Source organism: Salminus brasiliensis, chromosome 4 (assembly GCF_030463535.1).
Source record: "Salminus brasiliensis chromosome 4, fSalBra1.hap2, whole genome shotgun sequence".
In the NCBI taxonomy this organism is placed as follows: Eukaryota; Metazoa; Chordata; class Actinopteri; order Characiformes; family Bryconidae; genus Salminus; species Salminus brasiliensis.
This window is the reverse complement of record NC_132881.1, coordinates 26439286-26452388: the sequence shown is the minus strand read 5'-3', so window position 1 is coordinate 26452388 and position 13103 is coordinate 26439286. Positions and strand designations below refer to the sequence as shown.

The 13103-nt window shown below is 39.3% G+C and overlaps 1 protein-coding gene across 2 annotated transcripts in view; it reads left to right on the top strand.

Annotated features, from left to right (window-relative positions):
- The window catches only part of dctn1b (dynactin 1b), a 50824-nt gene that overhangs the window by 22526 nt on the left and 15195 nt on the right, over positions 1-13103 (top strand). For both annotated transcript variants that reach the window (XM_072677747.1, XM_072677746.1), the window contains exons 7-17: positions 1123-1143; positions 3050-3220; positions 3844-4041; positions 5174-5378; positions 5478-5556; positions 5646-5805; positions 5993-6097; positions 7763-7954; positions 9375-9488; positions 9584-9736; positions 12105-12265. In XM_072677747.1, coding sequence (XP_072533848.1) covers positions 1123-1143; positions 3050-3220; positions 3844-4041; positions 5174-5378; positions 5478-5556; positions 5646-5805; positions 5993-6097; positions 7763-7954; positions 9375-9488; positions 9584-9736; positions 12105-12265 — 1559 coding nt within the window. The remainder of the gene's footprint in view (positions 1-1122; positions 1144-3049; positions 3221-3843; positions 4042-5173; positions 5379-5477; positions 5557-5645; positions 5806-5992; positions 6098-7762; positions 7955-9374; positions 9489-9583; positions 9737-12104; positions 12266-13103) is intronic.

Genomic DNA, 13103 nt, shown 5'->3' with positions numbered 1-13103 from the left:
TAGCTGGCAAAGCTGGATTAGCGTCTATAGAATACACTTTGAAGGAGACATGTGTTTAGCCTTCTAATGTTTGGAGTGTTGCTGAGACTAGAAGGAGCAATAAACAAGTCTGTTAATTGGCAGTACCAAAATGGGAGAAAAAGAGAAAAATTATACAAACAGAATTAACATAAAAAAAAACACATGCTCTGGGAAGTCTGGGTTACACAGTTTGTCCACAGTGTTAAAGTAAAAAAAAATATATATATATAAATTATACATGATAAACATTTACTTTTTATTTTTAGATTTTTTTAATTGAGTGAGATTTTGACACTGTACTTAAGTACAGATATTCTGTACTTTTACCTCACCACACACAGACACACTTAAATCAATCACTTCAGGTCTTCACTACATGCTAAACATTCATAACAGTTATCCCACCTACTGTAGTTACTGCATTAAAGGTTTTGAGATGAATAACTGAACAATGCTTCCAGGGTTCAAGGGGTTCTTTAGATAACTGTTTTTTTCTATAGCCTCACCCAGTAAACCCTTTTTGGCACCTTTACTTTTAAGAGTGTGGGCAGTATGTTTTGCAATACTTTCACTTATAACCACTGAAACCACACTGACATCAGTTGTTGGTGTGTTTTGAGTCAGTGTGTTTTCTGTCTGTTTTACAGGGAAATTATTGTCTGTGCTAGTCAAGAGTGCACGGCAGAGAGACTGTAGCTCGAGATTAGGTTGAAAAATGTTTAAAGTGCGTCACAGTGTTAGATTCTAGATGTATGTGCAGTTAGGTACAGAGGGGTTTTGTTTGAGCTGGATCTGTGGTTTCCTCAATGCAACAATGCAGCTGTGAAGAGGCCTGTGTGTGTGTGTGTGTTGTTTTTGACCTTGGTGGTGCCAGGCGCTCTCCTCTGTGAATAGTGAGAGAAAAATTTACAAAGTTTGACTTACTTTCCATTTGTGTTTTAGGAAGTGTGTGAGACACACACAGCCTGTCTGATCTGCTTTGACTAATTCTGATGATCTGTATTCTCTTTCCAATTTTCCTCCTGAATGCTCAACCCTCATCTCTGACCCCTGGTGACTGTGTGTGTTTGTGTGCTGTGTGTGTGTGTGCATCCTCCTCAGACCACGGTCAGGAGACCTAAGGTGAGTTTTAACTAGAGGTTTACAAGATTAAGACTAATCCATTTATGTGTGTGTGTGTGTGTGTGTGTGTGTGTGTGTGTAACTTGCTGAGAGGAAAGTGAGGATCTGCCACCTGAGGCTTTAATCAGTCTCTTGGGGGATGAGCAGGGCTTTGTATTCCATGCTGACTGTGTTTTTGCGTGTGTGTGTGTGCCTGTGTGTGTGTGTGCGCAGTACTGTACAAACGTCTTAGGCCATCATGACAATGGTTCAAAACTATTTCTGTCAGCAGTTTGTGTTTTTGCCTGTGAAACAGTGTGATGTATAACATCATAATAAATACACATACAGTAGTTAGTTCTCCAAAATGTATGTGTATGTTAATAATAATAATACATAAATGCAGTGTGTGCAGTGTGCTTTGAAAGAAAAAAGGGGATAGATAGTGTTCCCACAATTAAAATTATACATGCGACAAACTGATAAACAGTTAGAGAAAAACAGTTAGAAGATCACAGAAGACCACAGCTGGATAAACGCAGTTAGAAGAACACAGTTAAAAGAACACATGTAAAAGAACACAATTTGAAAAAGGCAGTTAAAAGAACACATTTAAAAGAACACAATTTGAAAAAGGCAGTTAAAAGAACAGTTAAAAGAACACATTTAAAAGAACACAATTTGAAAAATGCAGTTAAAAGAACAGTTAAAAGAACACATTTAAAAGAACACAATTTGAAAAATGCAGTTAAAAGAACACAATTCAAAGAACACAGTTAAAAGAACACAGTTAAAAGAACACAATTAAAAAAACACCGTTAAAAAAACACAATTCGAAAAATGAAGTTAAAAGAACACCGTTAAAAGAACACAATTAAAAAAACACAGTTAAAAGAACACAGTTAAAAGAACACCGTTAAAAGAACACAATTAAAAAACACAGTTAAAAGAACACAATTTGAAAAAGGCAGTTAAAAGAACACAGTTAAAAGAACACATTTAAAAGAACACAGTTAAAAGAACACAATTCAAAAAACGAAGTTAAAAGAACACAGTTAGAAGACAGAAGATCACCACTGGAAGAACGCAGTTAGAAATCAGAAGTAACTGTAAATATTGGCCCTGGTTAAATTAACACACAGCACACACACATGAAATTACATCATATAGTGCAATTGTTCATAGTGTTGATTTTATTATTACTGTTTTTTAATGGATAAACACTAACCAACCAAATGACCTTACATATCAAAATTTCACTTGCTTCAATGCTTAAGACCCTTGCACAGTACTGTATATTGTATATCATCATTGTCAGACAAAAACCTTGTATCTCCAAAATGGCAACTTTACAGGAGAAGGAAACACTATTTTAACTTTCAGTGGAAGTCAATGTTAAGAAAAAATATTTTATTTTATTTATCATCTTGGACCATTTTCATTGGTCTGTTCATTATGATAGTGGGATACAATGTAAAAAAACACTGTAATTTTTTAAATAATGTCATATAATTTTACATTTTTTTTATTTTTGATAAATGAACCTATAGAAATTCTTCAAAATGGTTTAATTAGAGTACAGTAATATCACATGACATACAAGAATGTCAAGAATGTTTATACTTTCTCTTGTAAAGTTACCATTTTGAAGTAGTATTTAATATTAATGTTAATTTAGTATTTCTTTATGATCATTGAAGAATTATTTTAGTGATTCTCTTATTTCATGGGTGCCACTCAGGATGTCAAATTGGCCTATTTGGTGAATGTGAGGCAGTTGTAGTTAGCGTAAATTCCAAACATTTGAGTAATAGTGATGGTAGTAGCAGTAGTGTAATCATCATGAGTGTTTACAGTGAGATAGTTATATAATAGACTACAGTACATGATTATTGAAGGTTTGTGTGTGCGTGTGTGTGTGTGTCAGGCTCGTGCAGGAGTCGGGGTGAAGGTGGGTTCCGGCTCTGCCTCTGCTGGAGAGATGAGCAGCAGTGAACCTAGCACACCTGCTCAAACCCCATTGGCCGCCCCTGTTATACCCTCCCCTGTGGGAACACTTCCCTCCCCTGGAGCCCCACCCATTCCAGCCCCCAGTAAGGTGTGTTGCTGCTCTCCTTTTGTTTTATGTTTTCTCACTTTGTCTCTCTCTCTGTATCTCTTTCTCTGTCACTCTCTCTCTCTCTGTCTTTCTAACATCCATTCCATTTACACCTCTGCTGCCGTCAAGGTGTTAATCATCATTTCCATATTACGTGCATTAATAAAGATAAGGCACCATTTTTCTGTGATTTTATTTTTGAATGTTTGGTGAGTTCAAACATTGACTGTGTTGTATTTCATTAAAATACATTCTATGTCTCATTGTTTCATTTTCAGTGTGACACCATGGACACGCAGGTGTGTGTGCATGAGTGAGTGTGTGATTATGCATGCTGGCCAGTGTGATGGCTGCTTTTACGCTAACATTTATACATGAAGCTCACAGCTTCCTAACTCCCCGGCACTGTCTGCCACTTCGCCCATGTCTTAGTGTGTGTAAGCAGCTGAAAGGTCAGGTGCTGTGTGTGGCCATATTTGTGTGTGTCGTCCCCTCATTCACCTCACCCTTCCATCAGTTTCTTAAAAGGAGGGGGTTTGTAGACTTCACGTAATATGAGTTTAAACAATTGTGTGTGTGTGTGTGTGTGTGTGTGTGTGTGTTCATATATGTACATAAATCAGGAGGAGGAGGCTCTGCGGGCACAGGTGAAAGATTTGGAGGAGAAGCTGGAGACTCTGCGGATAAAGCGGGCGGAGGACAAGGCCAAGCTGAAGGAACTGGAGAAACACAAGATTCAGCTGGAACAGCTGCAGGAATGGAAGAACAAGATGCAGGAGCAGCAGAACGAGTTGCAGAAACAGCTCAAAGAGGCGAAGAAGGTCCACACACACACACAAACACACACACACACACACACACACACACACACACACACACACACACAAGTTTGCTTCTTTAGTGACGAATAGAAGTTATGAGGCTAATTGACCTAACAAATAGCAGACGCAACCAAATCTAAGTAGCAGTAACTCCAGTTGTGCCACTACTCCAGTTGTCATTACTTTTCATTTTGGTGATTTAAAGCCATTTAAGATATTTAAGATCACCCTTGATCTGTTATTGTATTAAATATTCTATGTAGCATAAACAATGCAGTCAAATGCAGTCAATGGATTCACTTTATCATTCAGTCAAATCTGATGTATAAATATAAATATATCACTGCTCTCCAATGAAAAACATCTCTATCTCTATTTTTGTCCGTTTTTAGTTTTCTCCATGGTTTGAACCCTGTAGCTGCTCTGTACACTGTGTGAATAATTCTGGATGAAATAACTGATGTTATACATTGTGCCACACCAACCACACACAACACTTTCACAGTTTTAAACCTTTTTATATGGTTATCTGCTGCCAAATCAGATTATTTCTTTAAAACAATAATCATAAAGTTTTAAACTGTGACTATATATACGAGGACATTTCTATACTGTGTGCTTTACAGTGTTGTTCACAGAATAGCAGTATGCAACAATATACAGATTAAATATTGTATAACCACTGCAGTGTACACATGTGGGAAATGAATAATGGTGCAGTGATGCCAAAATTGCAGAATAAGAGTGATAATAGTTTAGCAGTAATATCTATGACATATAGCTGATGATGGTGATCAGCTGTTGATGAAGGTATTGGCCTGAGGGTAAAAACTGTTCTTGTGTTTGACAGTCTTAATGGACATAGTTCTGTAGCGTCTGCCAGACGGGAGCAGCTGAAAGAGATTGTGACCAGGGTGTGAGGAGTCCGTAATGATTTCAGAAGAAGCACGAAACATGCCCTGGCCGCCCAACTATGTTTATAGTGAAGGACAACTTTTGGCGGAGTTTTGGCTGAACCACTGCTTTAATTAAGAAACTCTCAGGGTGTGAAATGTATGAAGATACAGATTTTTCTAAGAATTGTTTCAGTATTTTTCTCAGTATTTTTTTTTTTTACATTTCTTGATTGTAGGAAGCAAAAGAAGCCCTTGAGGCGCAGGAGCATTACATGGAGGAGATGGCTGATACAGCAGACGCCATTGAGATGGCCACCTTAGACAAGGAGATGGCCGAGGAGAGGGCGGAGTCTCTGCAGCAGGAGGCAGATGCCCTTAAAGAGAAAGTGGATGAGCTGACCATGGACCTGGAGATCCTGAAACATGAGATAGAGGAGAAAGGTACATAAATGCATTGCTCACCAATTAGTTTGGAGCTGTAAAACACACAGACCACCTGCAGAATCTGCCTCTTGAACAGTTTTGTTGATCTGTGTGCAGGCTCTGATGGAGCCGCTTCCAGTTACCACGTGAAACAACTGGAGGAGCAAAACGCCCGTCTTAAGGAGGCCTTAGTCCGGTACGTATGTGTTCTGTAACAGAGATGGCAGCAGGCCTGCAACTTCAGCTTTCCACAGTCTGATGTTCCTTTGTTTGCGTTTTTGTCAGGATGCGCGACCTGTCTGCCTCGGAGAAGCAGGAGCACATAAAGCTGCAGAAGCAAATGGAGAAGAAGAACTTCGAGCTGGATACACTGAGGACACAGAAAGAGAAAGTGCAGGAGGAAATTAAGTTGGCGGAGAAGACCATAGATGAGCTCAAAGAGCAGGTGCAGGATCCTTAGACTTAGGAATCAGTGATACATAACATCATATATGTATTGTTACAGTAAGGCACAGAATCCTAGATTAAGGGGTTAAACCATATAGGATAATCAGAACAGAGTGCTCTGATTAGGAAGACCATGGTGATATTTTGTAAACATTTGTGTGTGTGCATTTGTGTGTGTGTGCCAGGTGGATGCTGCTCTCGGAGCAGAAGAGATGGTGGAGACACTGACTGAGCGGAATCTGGACCTGGAGGAGAAAGTGCGGGAGCTCAGAGAGACTGTTACTGACCTGGTGAGTCCACACACTCCATCAACCTGCATAACCATAGTTTCATGTTACACCACTACATATCACAGTCCGCTCTGTGTGTATGGAGGCTCTTTTCCTATATGATAGATGTCGCTGTTTGCTCAAAGACTCGTCCTTGCTTCTGACAGAGAGCAGACGAGAGAACTGCATAAAAGCAGCGTTTATGTTAAAATACACGCAAGCAAACACAAAGGCCAATATTGAGGGAAGCAAAAATGATCAAGGTCATGTCTATTAATTAAACAATACGTTGAAAATGTAGTTATCATCACAGGCCTACAACCAAATAGCCTGCTATACTACTGTACCATTGTAGATTCTGTAAATAAAAAAACAGCGTTTTAATAGATTTTGGTCGGTAGTTTTTAATTTGGCACCCAAGTAAACCACGGATTAACCACCAAAGATTTACCCTAATGTGGACAAAACTGCTATTTGACTAGAGATGGCTATGTATGAGTATTAGCCCATTTATCTACTTTAGCCGATCCTGATTACTAATCAGTGAACTTAAACATATGATCCATATTTTGTGAGGATTAGAGCAGTTCTGCATGAGGTCTGCTGGTCACAGGAGCCCTGCAGTTTCTCGTTTAACCACTAGATGAAAATACAAATCTCACACATGGCTGCAGAAACCCCTTGTTGCATTTCGTAAGGTTTGTACCATATCTGACTTAAACTCAGAGTAAAGGCTAAAACCTTTTTAACTATTAACATGTACCAGAACACAGCAGAAGTAGCAAAAATGACTAACTATAATAGACCTTGGCTTTTGTTATTAGGCACACCCCACTTTCAAAGCTCAAGACTAATTAACCTCAGTCCTGCTTTTTACTGCACTATGACTAGATATCAGCAGCAGGTGGTTTATTTACTCATTGTTTACTCAGAATTGAACCCTTACACTTTAACAACTTCACCTACTAACAAGGTAAACAGTATCCTATACTAGCATAGTGTTAGCAATAGCATAGCTTAGCTAAGTTCCCTCACTGTACAGAGACAGTTGAGGAGGGTAACACTATGTGTATATGTTGTTGAGAGTTGAAAAGTGGAAAATTTGCGTACAACTTTGACAAAGTGTCAAATACCACTGACGGTGGCATGCAGCCATGTAAAGGTTGCCATGGTAAAATCTGATTGGGGATGCTTTCCTGTGGCTTCTTAGCACCCCGTTCCCTGTACGCTACACCCTGTCTCTCACCCACTGGCTTCCTGTAGCTGCTGCATCAGATTCAAAACCCTGACAAGAATGGACCAGCCCCACCATACTTGATAGCGGTGGCAATCCAAAGCTGATCAGTACCAAAAAAGATCTATAGAAGACAAGCATTCAGACTTTTGTCTGTCCTAGCACTGAAGTGGTAGAACGAACTTTCCTTGGGTGAGAGTCACTGTCTTCAAACACTGACTGAAGACCCATCTCTTCCAAGAGTACTTGGGCTAAGCTTAAAGGTATCTTTTAGATCCTAGCCTTTACAAACTAGCCAAAGGTATTTTCTGAGTAAACAGTGAAGCACTTTTGTAAGTCGCTCTGGATAAGAGCATCTGCTAAATGCCTTAAATGTAAATGTAAATCTCTGTGCTCAGCTGTAGGTGTGCTCAAATGTGTATTTATGTGCATGTGTGTTTGTGGTGTTGTAGGAGGCCATTAATGAGATGAATGATGAGCTGCAGGAGAATGCCCGAGAGACAGAGTTGGAGCTGAGGGAGCAGCTGGACCTAAGCGCGGCCAGTGTGAGAGAGGCTGAGAAACGGGTAGAGGCCGCCCAGGAGACCGTGGCTGACTACCAGCACACCATCCAAAAATACAGAGAACTAACCGCACACCTGCAGGTATGGCTGCACCCCCACACACACTACAGCAGCAGAACCCACTTCCACACGCTATCGTCACTCAAAGCATTTCACAAAAATGAACAAATCAATGGAAAAGAACTACAAGAAAGTTGAAACTGAAACTGAAGAGTTTGGAAAAAACCTCCCTTAAAAAAGAAGTTCCTGTATGTGACCCGCATTTCACTTCCTCACCCTCACATAATTGCATGACTTATGTACTTACCCAAGTTTCATAGTAGATGCTAAATAATTCAGTGTTTAGTCATTTTTATATTGTCTTGTACTTAGTCCCTGTTCCCTATTATTTAAACAAAAAATGTTACAAATTACTCATAAACTCAAAGCCAAATAAATGTGTTTGATTTAGCCTATTACATCTGAAAATGACTGCAGTTATTTTTTTCAAGAAAAAGAGGAGACATTAATAGGGTTTGAATTTGACAGGAAGTTATTGTATATCAAATTTTGCTTTTTAGAAGAAAAACATCCTAAACATATATGTTTGCCTTGTTTGTGTCAGGTTTAGATACTGAAACAAATATAAAAAAGGACATACTCTAACCTGTAGATACGAAAGTTTCTTATTTAATCGCTATTCATATAATTATAACATTTCAATAAAACTAAAATTAATAACTCTACAATTCTAAACATTCATTCTGCTGTCCCAAGTAAGTCTACAGGAGTGTAGCTTTTAAATGACTCCATCAAGCAGTTTAAAAAGACAATTGGGCTGGATGAAATGTGGACTGGAAGCCGTTAAAGCATTGGTCACCATCCCTGCTCCTGGAGATCTTCCACCTGGCAGACTTTTCCCCTAATCAAACCCACCTGATCCATATAAATACTGTATGTAGAAGTGCTTGATCAGCTGAGTGGGGTGTGTCAGATTTGGGTTGAAACTGAAACCTGTATCAGTTTTCAGGAGGACAGTTGGGGAGGACTTGATTATTTTGAATATTAATCTTGCCTTTTGCTTTCATTCAGACTTAGTCTTAACTTAGTTTGTGACCCTTTTAGACTCTTGTCTTTTCTTGATCTCAGTCTGTCTCAGTCCTGGACTACTTCTTAACACTCATGACAGAAATTATTCCTTTAGACACTCTGTAATGTAAAAAGCTACCAAACTAAACTTAAAAATGAGTGGATCATTCTGTTATGATATGTGTGGTGTTTGCCTGAGGTAGTACTTTAGCGGCCGCATTTTATGACAGCTGGGACCAGTCAGTAGTCTTTTAATTAAACCGTTTAATAAGGCATTGCATTACAACATACATCAGACTTGAACTCTCTTGGTTTGAATCTTAAATCAATCCTACAAGCCAAAGAATCTCTCTAAAGACAGATGAACTCCTGTTGATTTTGTGGGTGTCTGTGTTTGTGTATGTGTGCATGTCCATGTGTATGTGTTGTTTAGGAGGCGAACAGAGAGTTGATGAGCCAGCAGGAGGCCACAGCCGAGCCACAGCAGCAGCCCGCAGAGATCTTCGACTTCAAGATCAAATTTGCAGAAACCAAAGCTTATGCAAAGGTTAAGAACAGACACTCAAAATAATACGCTTACACACACACATACATTATGAATTACAAAGCTATTGTGTTCTGGGTATGTGTTTGTTGTCACAGGCCATTGAAATGGAGCTGCGTAAGATGGAGGTGGTTCAGGCAAACAGGCAGGTGGCTCTGCTCACCTCCTTCATGCCTGACTCCTTCCTCAGACACGGAGGAGATCACGACTGCATCCTCGTCCTGCTGCTCATTCCCAGGCTCATCTGCAAGGTATATTCCATCTGTGTATTTATTTGTGTGTGTGCATGCATAAACTTAATTTCTGGATTTGCTAAACCTTGAATCATCGCTATAACCTAACCCCAACCCCAACCTTAATCTTGAATCAACCCTATATCCTAACCCCAACCTTAATATCTAACCCTAAACCTAACCATAAAAAGGTAAAGTTAAGGTTACGGTTAGGTGTAGAGTTACATTCAATACACAATCATTTACATTTAATTTAGAGTTCAGTTGCATTTAACAGGCATCCAGTTGAATTTTTTATTGAATGGCAAATGAGCATCTATGAGCCATCAACAATGGACCATCCAAGTAAAGTGAAACCTTATTTTATTATTTTATTATTGTTTCACTCATCTCAGCCTAGTGTATGAGACATAAAGTCGTGTGTTCATGGATTTTCTTTCTTTTTTTTATTTTGAATCATCCCAAAATAAAATCCAATTTAAATTGAATTATTTTGAATTTTGAGAATGAATCGTTTCCTTATGATTTGCGTACTAATGCAGGACAGGGAGCACTATTCCATGATATATTGACCCTGTTTGGCTTGGTGCTGTAGATCAGAACATGGTGTAACATGCAATTGTACTGCGGTTTCATTATTATGTGTTAATGCATTTTTTAGACAATGAAGACACACACATTAAGATTTAGATCTTTATTTAGAAAAAGATTTCCTTTAAAGATATATATGCATGTTGTGAAAGGGCCTAAAAAGAACAGTTCATGTCAAGGAAGCCCACCAGCATCACTGAATTTAAACAGCTATCCAGGACTGAACACCAGTCAGGAGTCAAGTCAAGTGGTTTTATAGATGTTCCTCAATATAACTTTTATACATTAGAACAAGATGTCTTTCAGAACTGTGGTGCGACACAATATAGTGGCCCATTACAAAAAAGTACATAGAATGCAGATACAGGACGCAACAGTGTACATACAGGACACCGAAAACACAGTAAAATAGTAAATATACCAGACATTTAATACAGTAAATACACAAAACACAGTAAGTAGCATAACACAAGGACAACAAGACAAAAACTGATGTTTATGTTTGTACAAGGACTGTGTCACAGTATGTAGAGCTTGGAGGTGGAGGGGGACGTAAATGCAAATACTTTATTTAACACAAAACCAAACAAAGTAAAACAGGATCCAAACAAACACAAACTGGAGAACAAAACAAACACTGGGAAACTAACAGAAGAAACCAGCAGGCCAAGCTAACACACCACAAACTGCCATGAAACATTAACATGTACAAAACCATACAAAGAAACACTGTAACAAATGGACTACTTATGGAAAGAGCAACAGGCAACACCTGAGGGCCCTACCTTACACCTTGCACAAGGCCTGTTGCAATGCTCATTGCCATCTTACACCCATCTTACAGTCTATTTTCACACCTTCCACCTGCATCGTTTAAATAGCAGTGGTGCTTGTGAATATATTTACCCTGATGGACGTGGTGGTCTCGAAATGAGGTGTGTTCAGGTCAATTTCTGCCATATTGCTATCTTGGCAATGGAAAACACAGAGGCGCCACTGACTAAAAACACCCTAGGCAGACGTCAACAGGCAGATATTCATTGCTATCTTGGCAGTGAATTGTCAACACGGGCGCATGCCCAACTCGTGTATACCCCCCGCTTTGCACCATTAAAATAGCAACCCGCCAAAGTCAGATCGCACCTGGCTCTTGAAGGGAATGGCGAGTGACATGCTGATTGGTTTATTGCACGTTGCGCCCAAAACACACCCAAGATTAATTAAGAGACTTAGTACATGACTTTTATACATTTCGAGCTGAGCAAGGTGTACTTTTCCTATCGTTCCGATAGCAAAGACACACTGACACTCCCTAAATCAAGCTGCACGGTGCACGGTTGACGGCTTGCCTAAAATCACTAAAATAGGGCCCTGAAACTAACAAGAGGGCGGAGCAACAAAAAAGGCACAGGCTGGGCTAGGTCGGAGACAAGAAACAAGCATAAACAGTGACTGATGTGCTGATGTTTGGGTTCTCTTTATCTAGTTGTAGGTATTGTAATACAGATCTTATCACATTTTAGGTCAAATTTTTGCAGAAATAGAAAAAATGTAAAGGGTCCACAAACTTTAAAGGTGCTTCAAATGGCTCTTTGAATATTTAGGTACAAAAGTTCTTTACACATACGTCTTTATTCCAAACATAGGTTCTTCTGCACCTAAAGAACCATTCTTTTTAGTAAGGTGTAAGGTCAGAACTAATTGTCACTAAACTGAATAGTGTAAAGCTGAGGATCACAGGATGATAACTGATGTGTGTTGCATGCTTGTGTGTGTGTGTGTTTGTGTGTTGCAGGCTGAGCTGATCAGTAAGCAGGCACAGGAGAAGTTTGATCTGACAGAGAACTGCTCTCAGAGGCCGGGGATAAGAGGGGCCATGGGAGAGCAGCTCAGCTTCGCTGCTGGCCTCATTTACTCCCTCAGTCTACTGCAGGCCACACTGCACAGATACGAACAGTATGTCTGCATATTCGCACCCCTGTCTCTCCCTCCCTTTCTCCTAACAGTCGGTGGCCTGGAGAGAATAATAATGAATTCAATGCAATAATGCTGAATTCAATTACTGACAGAGAGGTATTGACAATAGATGTTTAGCAGATAAACATGAAGCTATAATACAGCACCTAATGCCAGGCATAGGCTAGAGGGGAGTAAAGCAATACTAGAATCTAGTAGAAAGCCATCCCAGGACAGTAGAAGTTTATCCTGCCAACAAAGACAGGATAAACTTCTCTTTTTTAATACTCCTGATTTCGGAAGAAACAATGAACAAGCAGGTGTCCCAATACTTTTTTATTCTTTTGTCCATATAGTGTACTTGTAATGGGAGTCTTTAATTCACAAAATTCTCAGTCAAGGTAAAGTTTTTAATGTTCATTCCAATACCTGATGAATTACTCATTTGGTGTATGGTGTTTTCATGCAATTACTGATTAATGAGCCTTAGGTTGTAATGCGCCTGTGAATGTAATAACCTTGTGTTTAGATGTTTAACACAGTTTGTTTTACTGACACCGTCTTCTTGTGCAATCAAATACAGTGTCTAAAAATAGTCAGAACACAAGAAGTGGCACAATACCATTTTTTCATGTCCGATATTGCAACCTTGAATATCTCCCCATACTGATACTGATTTTCCTTCTCATAAACATTAGACCCCAGGGGCCTAATGTTTGATAGCCTTTGATAGCCTTCCGTACTTCAGTCGCTTGAAATTCCAAAGAATTTACAAGAGATAGTCACACAAGCCAATTTATTTTCTGGAAATTCTAGGCTACTTAAATGTGTGTGAATT